The sequence below is a fragment of the Schistocerca nitens genome, chromosome 4 (assembly GCF_023898315.1).
Source record: "Schistocerca nitens isolate TAMUIC-IGC-003100 chromosome 4, iqSchNite1.1, whole genome shotgun sequence".
Taxonomy (NCBI): Eukaryota; Metazoa; Arthropoda; class Insecta; order Orthoptera; family Acrididae; genus Schistocerca; species Schistocerca nitens.
In genome coordinates this window covers 297,859,523-297,877,595 of record NC_064617.1, presented here as the reverse complement: position 1 = coordinate 297,877,595, position 18,073 = coordinate 297,859,523, and the positions used below count along the sequence as shown (strand labels likewise).

Sequence of the window (18,073 nt, the reverse complement as noted above, 5' to 3'; positions counted from 1 at the left end):
GTATGTAAGGAATAGGCATATATAAAGTCAATGTGACATGTCCTATCTGAAATTTTATTTTTGTTGCTGCAATCATTCTAATAGAGACAGTGGTTAGTGTCATTGACCTTCATTTCTAATTTGTCTCCGGTTTTGGCTAGAAGTTGTTAAGATCAGTTACATCATGTTAAACTCTTAACGAATTCTGTATCACGTGTTTGTGGAGACTCTTTCAAGATAGGAGGTGAAGACTAATAAAGAGAACAAATTTATCAATAGACTTAGCAATGGTTACATTATTTATATAAATTATTATTTTATTGTTTTGTTTTAGCACAGAAGGAAGCAGTTCAAACATGTGTAGCAGTTTTGGATGATGTGTCTGATCCATTAAAACAAGTTGCACAGACAATGCTTCAGATATGTGCGTATGCAGGAACAGCCAACGTGCTAGTAATTCAGCAGATGCTTCACATATGTTCTGAGCATCATGAACCACAAGAGGTGATTGTCACATTATGTTACTTTCAAGGATAATGATGGTACATGTAAAAAAAGATAGCATATCTTATTTTATCTGTAAATTAACATAATCAAAAACTGGAAACTCCAGGTAGGAACATCAGCAATGTACGAAAAGACAGATTGCTACTTACCACAAAGAAGACACATTACACTGCAGACAGGCACAATTAAAAGATGCTTACGTAAAGCTTTCAGTTACAGGCTTCATCAGCAAAAGAGAATACACACTATTCATAGACACAAGCAAGCACACCTGGCCACCACGTCCGGCAGCTCAGACCAAGCTGCCAGAGCTGGTGGTCATGTGTGCATGGGCTACTGATGAAGGCTATTCAAAACTAAAAATTAAAATTGAATTCTCATTATTAAACAAATTATATAAAATCCACATGAGGTTAATATAAACTTGTTGTTATTGTTGTTGTTGTTGATGATGATGATGGTGAGGGGGGGGGGAGGTTAATATAAACTTGTTGTTATTGTTGTTGTTGTTGATGATGATGATGGTGAGGGGGGGGGGAGGTTAATATAAACTTGTTGTTATTGTTGTTGTTGTTGATGATGATGGGGGGGGGGGGGGCAGGGGGGGGTAGTGGTGGTGATTTGGAGCTACTTTTTATTAAACACATTGTTCTTTTTTCTGGATACTGCCACTATGAAATTACTTCACTAATTAATAGGTTTCAAACTTGCTTTAGGTACATGCAGTGTTATAGGGCAGTAAGAATATATCCCAGTAAATTAATCCACTGTCTCATTTTCTTTTTGTATATTAATTAGTCTTACTATTTTTTAGTATTATGATTATATGTTATTAATTTGCTATAGCTTCTCAAAGAGTCGCTGTAATCAGCCCTAATTGACAATCTGTCTTTCTTAAAAGTTATATTTCTTTCTTTTGTAATACTGTGTTAGACACAATGCAGTCTATCCATCAAAGTGCCCATGTCCACCACACAAAAATCATTTTTGAGAAGAATGGAAACCTCATATCTTGGGTACAGATAGATGGCAATTAGCTCCTATAAAACTTTGATTAACTTGTTAATTTTACATCATAATGATATATGTACGTATGTTCAGTGGTAGACTTAAGTAACTCAGTACCTACAAGTTTGACCTATTTACCCAATTTAACTAATTAGCAACCACCATTTGTCATAGGAAACAGACAAAGAGAGGAAAATAAATGAGTGGAATATGAATAGTTGAGAAGGCATTATAAAAATAGCCAAAAATACAAAAATCACAAAACTACTTGAGAAATACTTATAGAAATTGACTAAATCATGAAAATGGAAATAGATAATATTGAGGGTGGAAAAACCAGAGTGATACATGAACTGATGCAATAAACAGTGTTCATTTTGTTCTTGATTATCAGAGGTGCCATAAATGATGCACTGAATTGTGAAAAAGTCAGAAGAACTATTTGATGGTGTACCTTATAAAATCCAACTCTGTAACATTATACCTGCAGTCTGTGTTGAACTCATGGTACTTTCAAATAAATCTCCATCAACTAATCATCTTGAAATGTCAGGCTTCTAAATACTACTGAATTGTGAATATCTTTCTGTCCTCCACATGTGAATTTTTGTCTATCTGTCAATATCCTGTAGTTGCCATTCTGTTGATAAAGAAACTGTGCTAGTAAAACCAATTACACGCAAGTCAAGATGCCCTGATACATCTAGTGGAGGATGTGGTCTCTGGTGTTATTGGTCTACAACTCTTCAGTAATACTACATGATGAAATAAAAGAGTAATCTGACCACCTTGCACTCAGCTATATATTTCAAATATAAGCATGTCTGATAGTGTAACATCATTAATAAAGTTATTTCACCTTTTGAAAATTGTTTACCCCTAAAGGTAACTCAAATCAAATAGAAGACAAAAATTAACCATGGATTACATAAGGAATAAAGAAGTCATGTGGGACAAAAAGAAAACTTTATAGCATTATAAAGTATGACAATGAATACTGCAAAACTACTGAAGCAAGTAATCCAGAAATCTCAGCAGCTTTGTTATGAGAAAAAGATAATTACGTCAAGCAACAAAATGAAAACTGTATGGGATATAGTGAAGACAGCAAGAGGTAGGGCCAAAAAGGAAGAGGAACAGATAGCTAAAAATAAATGAGACATTGGTAATAACTGCATGTAATGTTGCAAACCTCTTAAACAAGTACTGTTACCGACAGATTGGGATTATCAGGTTCGGTAAACAGTGCAATGGAGTATCTGAGACAAGTCTTTACAAACAACTTCAGTAAAATAGAAATGACATTCTTGTCTCCTAAAGAAGTAATGTCTACCACAAAATTCTTAAAATATGAGTATTCTAGTGGTTATGATAACATATCAATGAAGTTAATCAAAGAGTGCTCATGGACTTGAGTTCTTTCTTAAGTTATTTATGTAATCAATCTCTTATCGGCAGAGCATTTCCAGACAGGCTAAAATATGCTGAATTTAAGCCTTTTTACAAGAAGGGGCATAAAAGATACCATGAAACTATCTACCAATTTTACTTTTGCCAGCTTTTTCAAAAATGTCTCCTTAAGCATCTGACTGCATAAAGTATATTGCCCAAGTCACAGTTTGGGTTTGTTAAGGGTTCTGATATAGAGAAAGCTATTTATACATACAGTAAATATGTAGTTCATTCATTAGATAACAAATTAGAGGATACTGGCATTTTCTGTGATCTGTCAGAAGCCTTTGACTGTGTGAATCACAGCATTCTCTTAAGTAAATCAGAATATTATGGTGTCACTAGCAGTGTTGTGAAATAGTTTGAGTCTTAGCTAACTAACAGGAAACAAAGATCATCATTGCAAAATACCTATCCAGTAAGCAGTCAGTCTTCATCTGATTGGGAATTAATTACATGTGTTGTTCCTCAAGGTTCCATCTTGGGCCCATTGTTTTTTTGTGTGTACATTAATGACCTCTCATATGTTACATTGCCAGATGCTAACTTTTTTTTTTTTTTTTTTTTTTTTTTTTTTTTTTTTTAGATGATACAAACATTACAATAAGTAGCAAGTCAAGTACAGAATTGGAAATCGCTGCTAATCAAATTTTCACTGTCATTAATAAATGGTTTAAAGCTAATTCACTGTCATTAAACTTTGAAAAGACCCACTATATGCAGTTCATAACATGTAAGAGATTTCCTTCCAGCATGTTTATGACATATGAAGACACACAGATTGAAGAGGTTGACAGTATTAAATTTCTGGGATTACAACTTGATAATAAATTCAGTTGGGAAGGGCATACTGCAGAATTACTGAAGTGCCTACACAAGTCTGTATTTGGAATTAAAATGATGTCAGATGTAGAAGATATGAATATAAACAATTGCATATTTTGCTTACTTTCATTCTATTATGACATATGGATCATATTCTGTAGCAACTCATCAAACCGAGAAAAAGTTTTTAGCATGCAAAAGCATATGATAAAGTTCATTTGTGGTGTAAATTCAAGAACATCATGTAGAAACCTGTTCAAGAAATTTTGTATTCTAACCACTGCATCTCATTATATTTATTCCTTAATGAAATTTGTTGCAAGTAATACATCTCCATTTCCAACCAATATCTCAATACATAGCACCTATACTAGGAATAAGAACAATCTACATAAAGACCTAAAATCCCTTACCTTGGTCCAAAAGGCACCAATATTCAGGAACAAACATTTTCCATAAATTACCAGCAGCCATTAAAAACTTGATTTCATATAAAGCACAGTTTAAACAGAGTTTTAAAGTCTTTTTGAGAGACAACTCCTTCTACTCTATTGATGAATACCTTAACAGGGACTGTTAGATCACTTAAGTAAAAATGTCTGTTAGATTTCAGTTTTGGCAGCCTTTGATCACAACAGTCAAGATTAGATATTTTGTGTATGATCAGTTTATTAAAAGTGCATAACTATGTTTCATTCTGATAGTGTATTAATTCTGTAAATATTAGCAGTTCCAGTTTATCGTAGTGTATACACTTCTTTTGACAATCTCCTGACAAATGATCAAAGTAGTGAGTATTACATTCAAATTTTTTGATGCTTTTTTGTGTTATTCTTTATGACTTGTTCTACAGCCACGAGGATCATTGATTTTTTTGGCCTATGGAATGAAAACTGAATCTAATCTAATCTAAGCACTTGAATACATCAGTAAATCATATGTCTGTAGTGTAAGTATCCACTTCAGTGGGAGTGAGTGAGGTACAACATCATTTGTTGGAATGTGTTACATGGCAAGCTATTGGTCGCATAGAAGATATCAATCACAGTGTGGGGTAGCAAATTCCACTAGGTGTCCCAAAATTTAATTTTGAAGCTTTGAACTCATTCTCAAAGTGTAATATGTATTTGTAAAAGTTTAAGTGATATCATCCTTCAGTAATCATAGCTAGAAATGATATTAGTCCTCACACATAGGCTGCTATAGTAGGTGGCAGACTGCCCTTCAATGGCAGTAAGTCGAGTAAATGCAATATCATTCATTAGAGGGGCAACATGTTACAGATGTGTGAGTATTATTCAATAGCCACAGTCATTATGCTCCAGACCTTAATCCAGTTGAGCATGCTTGAGATTCATATATTACAGATCTTATTGCTGTTGCTAAGCTCAAAATTTATCTTCTGGAGGAGTGGAAAAATTTCACTTCAGAGTGCATTACAATTCCATTTAATCAATGGCATGCAAATGAAAAGCAATGCTTTACATTCACAGTGACCACTCAGAATGTTTAATGACATTAATTACATATTTTTTTAAATAGTGGTAACAACTCAGCATATAGTTTAGGTGCTGAGTGATAACTAGTGACGTAAATGAGACTGAAAACTTTTCTAAGTCATTGGACAATGTCCTTCTTCACAGAACACACACACATGTAAAACCTCTTAAAAACAGCAGGGAGCACACACAAAGATGCAATACATTGCAGATGAAAGAGCGCATTTAGTTTAATATACATGCAGGCATAATAATAAGAAAACAGCAAAAGATACATCGAAGTTCACACGACAGATAGTCCACCTGACTGAAACTCCCTTCGTTCTTGACCCCCATTAACTTGTGATGATAAGTTTTCAACTTCAGGTCACCAGTTGCTTTTGTTAACAATCAGCCACATTCTTCTCACTTGTAGTATGTTGTTGGCTTCCATTTTCTCTTCCATGATGAAATTTTTAGATTCATGTACTTGGTTATTTCCAAAGCCTCATGATTTTCAGTTTCTTTGTGCTACGATTCTTGATGAAAATCTTCATAGGACAGGATGGAAAAAAATCTTGACCAGTCGTACTGAGAAAACTGTTCATCCACATTGCTTCTCATACTGTTTCACTGAGTGCAACAAACTTTGCTTCAACGATATTTATTTCATCAGTTCGTTGTTTTCTGCTGTTCCAGCTTGTAGCAGCACTCCCAAAACTGTTAAATATCCTACAAAGGATTTATGGTGATTTGGCTCAGCTCCCAGTCTGCAGCAATATACATCTAGATTTTCTTACAATCTTGTGGTAAAAAAGCGCATCATTTATTGTCCCTTGCAAATAACATAGTGTGTGTTTGATGGCTCACCAGTGCTCCTCACTCAGATTGGTGAAGAATTGTCTGAAAAGTCAGTAGATTTGCCACATCAGTCCTGGTACCCATTGTCAAGTATAGGCTTCCACTTGCAGTTCTATATTTTTATACTTCATGTTCATTGAGCTTGTCTTTACCTTTTGCATTTTGTAGTTTTATATTCATGATGAGAGGTGTTTTTACAGGATCGCAGTTTTCCATTTGGAATTCTCTTAAGATTTCTTTTGCATATGCTGTTTGGTCTAAAATCAGTGCTCCATCTTCTCTCATAATTCAGACTGACTATACCTGCCATTTTACTCCAAGGTCTCTTACTTCAGATTCAGTGCTGAAGATATTTTCCATTTTCTTTATTTCACTTTTCTCATCATGCAACATTATATCATATACTTATGAAATTAGTACGAGTTCACAGCACAGAGAGTAATAAACACATGGGTCAGCTATTGATCACAAATTCCCTTGTTTGCACAAGAACTCTTCGAGTGTCTTATTCCATCTTCTGCCAGATTGATGGAACCCAGAGATGCACTTTTCAAGTGTGCATATCCATTTGCCATTGTTCAGTTCCTCTTGATTTGCTGTTCTCTTGAATTTTCTTTTAAGTTTCTCAGTGGTATCTCTGAAACCAATGGGTAGTTCCACATAGACCTCATCTTCTATATTAGCCATCAAATATGCCACAATGACATCTAAGTAATGAATTTCCAAATCTTGTTCAACTGCTATTCCCATAGGTAGTCATATAGTTTTCATTTTCATGACTGGACTGTAACATTTGTTAAAACCAGTTACTGGTCTCTGCTCATTACATAAAGCTACTACATGTGTACTATGCCTGGCAGTTCTTCCAATTTCAGCTTACTTCCACTTCAAAACCTATTTTGTGTGTATCATTTTTGTGACACAAATATCCAGGTCCGGTTTTGCATTAGGTGTTCCAGCTCTTGTGACATTACTTCTTGCCATTTGTTTTTATTGTCAGTTGACATGGCCTGCTTTACATTTTATGGACCTTTTTCTCTTGGAGTATTCTCCTTTTCAACTGCACATGCCTTCTTATTTTCATTTGTCTTGTAGTCCATCAACATTTTGGTGGTTTGACTTGTCACCCAGAACTTTTTCTGTAGTTTCTGTTCATTATAAGTTCTTGTAGTTCACATTTATTATCATCTGTTATAGGGTACTTGTCCTCATCACTCTCATCCGCCCCTCATTCTCCTTTCCTTCGTCAATGTGTTTGGAAACCACACGTTACAAGTCTTCACTTTGTTCATCATCAAGTGCTTCTCCTCCTTCCGTAATATCTATATTCTGTAATGCTCCTTCATCATTTGTGATAGTTGTAGTCTTCAGATCAGTCACTTTTGTAAATCTTCATTCAATTCTGCAGGAAAGATACTGTTATCAGATACAACATCGCTGCCAATTGTTAGATTTCCTGTTTATGGATTCCTCAGTCTGCAGGCTTTCATGACTTCTGAATATACAATCATTACATGACATTATCCTTTTGGTTCAAATTTGCCGTGTCTGTTTTTCATTTTTGCTGATGCATGACAGCCGAATAACTATAGATGATTAAGTTTGGTTCTCGTCCATGCCATCATTTGCAGAGAGTTTCTCCATCATTTGCTCTTGTTAGATATCTATTTTGCAACTAATTTGCTCTTGCTATTGCTTCACCCCAAAAATTTTGTGAAATTCCACTCTCCAAAATTGTATATCACACAATATTTCGAAGTGTTTGGTTATCCCTATCAGACCTGAATTTTTTCTGGAGGAAGGAGAATTTTTATTGATGTGGTAATGCTCTTAGGTGATTTTTTAATTATTTAAGTGCAAGGCTTATACAAAAACATATACCTGTTTTCAAAACGTACTTTCTACAGTTGGCTTAATTTTATCAACTAAAATAACTAATTACAAAATACTTTCTATTGCAATAGACAGTGAAATGATCATTCAATAATTATCATGCAGAATAAGAATAACAGTATTCAATTAAACAGTGGAATATAGCGAACCAACCACATCTGTCTATGCTGGTGGTCTGGTGGTCACAAGCTGCTGTGCATTGTCATGAGCTGTTGCACACTGGTACATTGACTGGCTGATATTTTCATAGTGATGCCCAACAGTTGGCAGCACTTGCATATGATGAAAAGATTTAACATTCACACATGTGTACCTCAGGTTTCCATTAGGAAAAATACTTCTGTTGCAGCTAAGGCATACTAAAAGTTAATGTACTTACTAATAGCCGAAGAGTCTGAAAGACTTAAATCGTTTTGCAACACTGTTTTGTTGAGTGTGTCAGGGACAGTCAGTTGCCTCCAAATTCCTTCTTTTAGCTGATGTTCTTCAAGTTCTTTACTCATATATTCTCCTCCATTATCCAAACATAGCATTTCTTATCTTCTCCATTGAAAATTTTCTGCTTACAGGTTGTATTCATTGAATGCTTGAAACACTTCACTTTTAACTTTAAATAAAGCTATTACAGCATATCTCAAGATATCATAAATGAATGTGACAATGTATTTCACTCCCCAACATGACTGGAGTCCATATACATAGAAGTTCATTTGTCCTGTTTTCAGTATGTTTGGGGAAGTGCTTGGCTTTCATATTGCCTTCGTGCACATACTGTGCTACTCTTTTATTTGGTCTACTGACACTTCAAGAATTATTCCACTGCATTTGACCTTTCCTTAGCTTTACCAATGAGAATGTACCATAGCCTTCAGTGCTATGAATCCATTTTCCGAGTAGCGGTAAGATTTGTGACAGAGCCGAGTCTTCGCATTGAGATACTGGAGTTTCTTCACCAATGTAGTACAAATTGCCTTTCTTTGAAGCATTCATGATTATTTCCCTGTTTTGTTTCCTGATTCTAGCTTCAGTTTTTGCAAAAGATATTATCAGTCCTTTACTGGTCACCTGAGGGACTGATATCAGATTGCACATGATGTCTGGAATGAGCAATGTATTATACAATTTGGTTGACCTACACATTCTTCTGATAGGTTTACGAAGTCTGTCTAAAAAGTATCCGATCTTTGATTTTCCCACACAAAATAGAGATGTTAGTGTAGCACCACTGTACACAGTAAAGGAAGAGACCTTTATTCGCATGCGTGAATTTTGTCCCTGCCTTCCAGCGCATCAGCTGCTGCCTGTCGGTCGCTGAGTGAGGTGCTACACAATGTGTTTGTCAGATTACCGATTCTCTCAAGATGACCGAATGTGTTGAGCAAAGATACTGCATCAAATTTTGACAAAACCTTGGTGATTCTCAAAGCAAAACAATTCATAAGATTCAGCAGGTGTTTGGAGAATATGCAAGGGGTGTAACACAAATTAAGGAGTGGTTCAACCAATTCAAAAATGGCTGCACATCAGTGGAGAGTGACCAGCACTCTGGCAGGCCCCAAACTGCTCAGAGTGCAGCTGTTGTTGAGAGGGTGCAAAATTTGGTTATGGCATATCGTCATTTGACTGTGCGGGAAATTGCCCAAGAGATTGGACGGAGTAAAGATTCTGCACATGCAATTTTTCATGATGATTTGAACATGCACTGAGTGGCTGCAAAATTTGTGCCCAAGTTGTTGCCGCCGGAATGAAAAGACTTCCATTTTGACATTGCACAAGACCTTCTGGATACCACCAACACTGATCCTGGGTTTCTGAACACCATGATAACTGGAGATGAGTCATGGGTGTATGGGTATGACCCAGAAACAAAAAGACAGTCATCGCAATGGAAGCAGCCTAACCATTAATCTTACAAAAAGTCAGATTATATAATTCCAAACAAATAAAAATGACTTACAGTTACCAGAAGCGGACATCAGTGAGTATATACTGGCTAAGTCATCATGCATTAAGTTCATAGGCATGCAGATTGATGATAAACTGTGGAAAAATTAGCCAGTAACCTCAGCTATACTTGTATTGCTCTTAGAAATCTCTCTCTTTATGTTACTATTGTAGTTTTCATAGTATCATTCATTATGTCTTACAACATAATTTCTGTGGTAGTGCAGCTAAGGTCAAAAAAGTATTTAGTCCAGAGATGCTTGCAGAAAGGATATCGATCAAATTTGATAACCAAACATCTTGCAGAAACCTCTTCAGGGAACTAGGGTGGTTTACAATCTAAAGCATATTATCCAAAATTATATTTGTTGTTAATAACAAGAATTAATTTTAAATGAATTGTGCAGTTCACTGCCTCAGTTCTAGAAGTAAGAGTAATTGTCATATAAACTACACCTCTTTGTGTAAGTTTCAGAAAAGAAATTTATATTTTGGTACAATTGTCTAGAATAAGACATTGTGCAGGAAACTGAAAATCTCCAGATATTTATAAGTAAAGTGAAATACTGCATTCTTAGCATATCCTACAATTCATCAGAATACTTGTACTTACGGATTTAAATTTCTCATAAATCTGATGTTTATGTTAAACACATCTTGAATTTGTCAGTATACAGTTGTGTCTTATGAGAGGTAACACTCCTTTTATTTCATGAATGGTTCAGGATATCACAGTTAGGTTTTTGGCAAACTATGTTATGCAAAGGCTCATGCAATTCTGAGCTATGTTTAATCCTTGTAACTCTTGTATCAACTGAGATATTGGAGAAATTATGTTTTTTAGGAACTACAAACTTTTTAAGGACTACTGTGGTATAGATTAGATTAGATTAATACTTGTTCCATAGATCATGAATACGACACTTCGTAATGATGTGGAATGTGTCAGATTAATAGAAGGTGTCTATTCAAGATATTACATTACACAAAATATTACATGACACTTAATATTATTATTTCTTTCTTTTCTCAGACGTTATGTCTGGTCAAAAATGGAAAGTGACGTGGATCTTGATCAAGCGTGACTTCCTTTTAACTGTATGGTATATGTTATATTGCATTTAGGAACTTTCGGATAATTGAACATGTATCAATAATTACGGATTTCTGTAGTTGTATATATAAGTTTGGATGTAGCTGTATTGCATTGATGTACTGGTGGATATTGTGTGGTATGACTCCTGTAGTTGATAGTATAATTGGTATAAAGTCAACTTTATCCTGATGCCACATGTCCTTGACTTCCTCAGCCAGCTGGATGTATTTTTCAATTTTTTCTCCTGTTTTCTTTTGTATATTTGTTGTATTGGGTATGGATATTTCGATTAGTTGTGTTAATTTCTTCTTTTTATTGGTGAGTATGATGTCAGGTTTGTTATGTGGTGTTGTTTTATCTGTTATAATGGTTCTGTTCCAGTATAATTTGTATTCATCATTCTCCAGTACATTTTGTGGTGCATACTTGTATGTGGGAACGTGTTGTTTTATAAGTTTATGTTGTAAGGCAAGCTGTTGATGTATTATTTTTGCTACATTGTCATGTCTTCTGGGGTATTCTGTATTTGCTAGTATTGTACATCCGCTTGTGATGTGATCTACTTTTTCTATTTGTTGTTTGCAAAGTCTACATTTATCTGTTGTGGTATTGGGATCTTTAATAATATGTTTGCTGTAATATCTGGTGTTTATTGTTTGATCCTGTATTGCAATCATGAATCCTTCCGTCTCACTGTATATATTGCCTTTTCTTAGCCATGTGTTGGAAGCGTCTTGATCGATGTGTGGCTGTGTTAGATGATACGGGTGCTTGCCATGTAGTGTTTTCTTTTTCCAATTTACTTTCTTCATATCTGTTGATGTTATGTGATCTAAAGGGTTGTAGAAGTGGTTATGAAATGGCAGTGGTGTAGCCGATGTATTTATATGAGTGATTGCTTTGTGTATTTTGCTAGTTTCTGCTCGTTCTAGAAATAATTTTCTTAAATTGTCTACCTGTCCATAATGTAGGTTTTTTATGTCGATAAATCCCCTTCCTCCTTCCTTTCTGCTTAATGTGAATCTTTCTGTTGCTGAATGTATGTGATGTATTCTATATTTGTGGCATTGTGATCGTGTAAGTGTATTGAGTGCTTCTAGGTCTGTGTTACTCCATTTCACTACTCCAAATGAGTAGGTCAATATTGGTATAGCATAAGTATTTACAGCTTTTGTCTTGTTTCTTGCTGTCAATTCTGTTTTCAGTATTTTTGTTAGTCTTTGTCTATATTTTTCTTTTAGTTCTTCTTTAATATTTGTATTATCTATTCCTATTTTTTGTCTGTATCCTAGATATTTATAGGCATCTGTTTTTTCCATCGGTTCTATGCAGTCGCTGTGGTTATCCAATATGTAATCTTCCTGTTTAGTGGGTTTTCCCTTGACTATGCTATTTTTCTTACATTTGTCTGTTCCAAAAGCCATATTTATATCATTGCTGAATACTTCTGTTATCTTTAGTAATTGGTTGAGTTGTTGATTTGTTGCTGCCAGTAGTTTTAGATCATCCATGTATAGCAAATGTGTGATTTTGTGTGGGTATGTTCCAGTAATATTGTATCCATAATTTGTATTATTTAGCATGTTGGATAGTGGGTTCAGAGCAAGGCAGAACCAGAAAGGACTTAATGAGTCTCCTTGGTATATTCCATGCTTAATCTGTATTGGCTGTGACGTGATATTATTTGAATTTGTTTGGATATTAAGTGTGGTTTTCCAGTTTTTCATTACTATGTTTAGGAACTGTATCAATTTAGGATCTACTTTATATATTCCCAATATTTGTAGTAACAATGAGTGGGGTACACTATCAAAAGCTTTTTGGTAATCAATGTATGCATAGTGTAGCGACCTTTGTTTAGTTTTAGCTTGATATGTCACCCCTGCATCTATTATCAGTTGCTCTTTACATCCTCGTGCTCCTTTGCAACAGCCTTTTTGTTCTTCATTTATAATTTTGTTCTGTGTTGTATGTGTCATTAATTTCTGTGTAATCACTGAAGTTAATATTTTGTATATTGTTGGTAGGCATGTTATGGGGCGATATTTAGCTGGGTTTGCTGTGTCTGCTTGATCTTTAGGTTTCAGATAAGTTATTCCATGTGTAAGGGTATCAGGGAATGTGTATGGGTCTGCAATGTAACTGTTAAATAATTTATATATCAAAGATGATGTGACTTACCAAATGAAAGTGCTGGCAGGTCGACAGACACACAAACAAACACAAACATACACACAAAATACTAGCTTTCGCAACCAACGGTTGCTTCGTCAGGAAAGAGGGAAGGAGAGGGAAAGATGAAAGGATGTGGGTTTTAAGGGAGAGGGTAAGGAGTCATCCCAATCCCGGGAGCGGAAAGACTTACCTTGGGGGAAAAAGGACAGGTATACACTCGCACACACACACATATCCATCCGCACATACACAGACTTAATGTCTGCTCGTGTCTGTGTATGTGCGGATGGATATGTGTGTGTGTGCGAGTGTATACCTGTCCTTTTTCCCCCAAGGTAAGTCTTTCCGCTCCCGGGATTGGGATGACTCCTTACCCTCTCCATTAAAACCCACATCCTTTCATCTTTCCCTCTCCTCCCCTCTTTCCTGACGAAGCAACCATTGGTTGCGAAAGCTGGTATTTTGTGTGTATGTTTGTGTTTGTTTGTCTGTCTGTCGACCTGCCAGCACTTTCATTTGGTAAGTCACATCATCTTTGTTTTTAGATATATTTTTCCTGCGTGGAATGTTTCCCTCTATTATAATCATGTTGAATAATTTAGTTAGATGTCAATGTGTTGAGGTGAACTTCTTTAGCCAGAAATTTGCTATTTTATCTTTTCCAGGGGCTTTCCAATTGTGAGTAGAATTAATTGCTTGGGTGACTTCATGTTGCAAAATTATCACTTCAGGCATTTGTGGTATCATCTTGTATGTGTCTGTTTCTGCTTGTATCCACCATGCATGCCTGTTATGTTGTACCGGGTTTGACCTTATGTTGCTCCAGAAGTGTTCCATGTCTGTTATGTTTGGTGGATTGTCTATTTTAATGTGTGTGTTATCTATTGTCTGGTAAAATTTCTTTTGGTTTGTGTTGAATGTTTGGTTTTGTTTCCTTCTATTTTCACTTTTTTTGCATCTTCTAAGTCGTTTGGCCAATGCTTGTAATTTCTGCTTCTTTTCATCTAATTGCTCTATCGCTTCTTGTTGTGAGATTTTACCTAACCTTTTTCGTTTTTTTTCTGACATTTCATTTCTTATAAATTGTGTTAGCTGTCCAATGTCTTTTCTCAGTTTTTCTATTCTGATCTGTAGCCTGTGTTGCCATGCTGGTTTTGTGGGTTTCTTCTGTGTGTTGGTTGGTTCTGATCTCTGCCTAATGTGTATATTTAGTGTAGTGAGTGCTCCTATATAAACCAGTAGTTGTAACTCTTCCATAGTTGTGTTTTCATTTATTTTGTTGTGTATGATTGTGTTGATAGTTTTTATTGTTGTTTCGACTTGCGGGTTATTTGGCGGTCTATGCAAGAATGGTCTAATGTCTGTATTTGTGTCTTTGTATTCTATATATGTCAGCTGAAATTTTTCTTCTATATCTAACATGTGTGTCACTTCGTGTTCTATTTGTGCTTGTTCTGGTGGCTGTCTTAAGATTTCGTTTTCCTCTGATTGTTTAATTGATGCGTGTTGTTCTTTGTTTGTTTGCTCTGGGATGTTTGAGTCCATTACTGTATTTTCTTCTTCTTCTGATTGCACATTATTTTGTTCCAGTATTTGTTGTACTTGTTTGATGTTTTCTAATTCTGACTGGGGTATCCTGTTATATTTTTGATTATTACACGGATCTGATCAGCTAGTCGTTGTTCTGTTAAAAATTTTAATTCTGGGTATCTGGTAATAAATGTTGTGTATACTTGTGATCTGTATCCAGTTGTGTTGGTTCCTAGGTTTGTTGCTTGGTAATAACAGAACATGATGTGTCGATTAACTTCATCTGACCATCTCATCCTCTGTCTTTGTTTTCCTTCTAGGGTGGTTGCAGGAAGCATATCCTGCAGAACACCTCTATTTGGATTTAAATCATTTTCCAGTTGGCTAGCAGTGTCGTTACCATTGTGGGCGGGCGTAGGGTTCAAGCGTCGTCCCCGACCATGACGGAGCTTGTCCGAGGCTTCTTTAGTTCTGTCCTGAACCAACTAATCACTCTAAAAGGGGGGTTAGCCCTATTAGTGGTTTGTTCTTTTCGTCGCCTTTTACGACTGGCAGAACATACCGGAGGCCTTTTCTTTTCTTCTTCTTCTTCTTCTTCTTCTTCTTATTATTATTATTATTATTACGAGGGCCGTTCAGAAAGTAACCTCCGGTTGATTTAAAAAAATACACCAAGTTAAATAAAAATATTTTAATATATACATCTTACAACTACATCTTTGCACTATTTTTCTACATAGTCTCCATAGCGATTGAGGCACTTATCGTATCTCTTCACAAGCTTTGAAATTCCTTCTGCATAAAAATCACCCGCTTGTGCCTGGAGCCAGCCTGTGACCGCATCTTTGAGCTCTTCGTCGTCATCAAACCGCTGTGACCCGAGCCATTTCTTCAAATGCATGAAGAGGTGATAATCACTTGGCGCCAGGTCTGGGCTGTAAGGTGGATGGTTGATAACGTCCCACTTGAAGGACTCAAGAAGGGCCGTTGTTCTGCGAGCAGAGTGAGGACGGGCGTTATCGTGCAAAAAAACGATACCGGAAGTCAGCATACCACGGCGTTTGTTCTGTATAGCCCGTCGTAACTTTTTTATTGTTTCACAGTACACGTCTTGATTAATGGTCATACCACGTTCCATGAATTCAACCAACAACACCCCTTTGGCATCGCAAAACACCGTTGCCATCAGTTTTCTGGCAGAAAAATCTTGCGAGGCTTTTCTTGGTTTGGTAGGCGAATTTGAATGTGCCCACATCTTTGATTGTTCTTTTGTCTCAGGGTTCACGTACTTAATCCGGGTTTCGTCACCGGTCACGATTGTGTTTAACAATGGTTCTCCTTCGTCCTCATAACGTGACAGAAAGTCTAATGCAGAGGCCATTCTTTGAGTTTTGTGGTGGTCGCTAAGAATTTTGGGCACCCATCGTGCACAGAACTTACAGTAACCCAATCTTGCTGTCACTATCTCGTACAAGAGAGTCTTAGAAATCTGTGGAAAACCAGTAGACAACTCCGACATTGAGAAACGTCGATTTTCACAAACTTTTGCATCAACTGTCTGAACGAGTTCGTCAGTCACCAATGATGGTCTACCACTCCTCTCTTCATCATGAACGTTTTCTCGTCCACTTTTAAATAAACGTACCCATTCACGGACAACTCCTTCACTCATAATTCTTGGTCCGTACACGGCACAAAGCTCACGATGAATAGCTGCTGCAGAATATCCTTTGGCTGTAAAAAACCTTATGACAGCACGCACTTCACATTTGGCGGGGTTTTCTATTGCAGCACACATTTCAAACTGCCACAAAAACTAAACTAGCGCAGGTACGACGTTCACTCGACCACGGCTTGATGCCGACTGACCTGTTGAGTGCGTGAACGCACAGATGGCGTCGTTACTGCCCCCACAACCCGCACTGTGACCAATCGGAGGTTACTTTCTGAACCGCCCTCGTATTATTTGTGGGGGCTGGGGAAATTACCCACTTACTATATCCAAAAATTCATCTAATGAGTAGAAGGAGTTGCCATTAATAAATTCTTTTAATTTCCTTTTAAATGCTATATCGCTATCTGTCAGACTTTTGTGCTATTAGGTAAGTGACCAAAGACTTTTGTGGCAGCATAATTTACCCCCTTCTGAGTCAAAGTTAGATTTAACCTTGAGTAGTGAAGATCATCCTTTCTCCTATTGTTGTAGCCATGTACACTGTTATTACTTTTGAATTTGTTCAGATTGTTAATAACAAATTTCATAAGTGAATATATATATTTTGGGGCTACAGTGAAGATCTCTAGCTCTTTAATAAGTGTCTGCAGGATGATCTTGGATGAGCTCCAGCAATTATTCTGATTACATGCTTTTGTGCAATGAACAGTCTTTTACTCAATGATGAGTTACCCCAGAATATTATGCCACACGAAAGCAGAGAATGAAAATAGGCGTGGTAAGCTAATTTACTCAGATGTATATCGCCAAAATTTGCAATGACCCTAATAGCATAAGTAGCTGAACTCAAACGTTTCAGCAGATCCTCAGTGTGTTTTTCCCAGTTCAACCCCTCATCAATGCACACGCTTAGAAATTTTGAATATTCTACCTTAGCTACCAATTTCTGATCGAAGTTTATATTTATTAATGGTGTCATTCCATTTACTGTGTGGAACTTTACGTACTGTGTTTTGTCAAAGTTTAATGAGAGCCCATTGCAGAAAACCACTTAACATATGTTAATGTTGGTGTCACCAATAATTGAAAGTAAGTGCAGAGTTCTGGTTACTATCTATTAACTTAATAATTATGTTTGCAGGAACCGGAAAGTGTGTCCACTGATAAGAAGCAGACTAAAATACACCAGTCAAAAAGTGTGAGGTCACAACCAGAGGTTCCCTTTAGTGAAGATGTGACCTCTGTCCAATCAGTAGCAGCACTTGGTGTTGCTGTTATAGCTATAGGAGAAGAAATAGGAAATGAAATGACTATCAGAATGTTTGGTCATTTGGTAACATTATAAATTTTTATATATTGGTTTTATCCTATTATTAATATCATGAGCATTAATTAAATCATGTTGCCTGATAAAAAAGGTGAAGCCCCTGGAGGGGAGTAGGAAACAAAATGAATGTTCATGGGTTTAGAGATTATGTGAGGTTATTTCAGCGATTAAAAAATAAGGTCTCAATTTACAAAGAACTTGGCAATATGAGCCCACTTATCAATAGCATGTTCCACCCCCCTCTGGCCTCAATACAAGCACTGATTCAGCTGAGAAGAGCATAATATGGCTGTTCTCTTCTCTCCTGAGGTAAGCTGGCCCTC

At 36.3% G+C, this 18,073-nt stretch overlaps 1 protein-coding gene across 1 annotated transcript in view; it reads left to right on the top strand.

The window, feature by feature from the left end:
* Window positions 1-18,073, top strand: part of LOC126252262 (26S proteasome non-ATPase regulatory subunit 2-like) — a 201,206-nt gene that overhangs the window by 135,963 nt on the left and 47,170 nt on the right. The window contains exons 13-14 of the mRNA XM_049953134.1: window positions 314-483; window positions 17,565-17,756. Of these exons, the coding sequence (XP_049809091.1) occupies window positions 314-483; window positions 17,565-17,756 (362 nt within the window). The remainder of the gene's footprint in view (window positions 1-313; window positions 484-17,564; window positions 17,757-18,073) is intronic.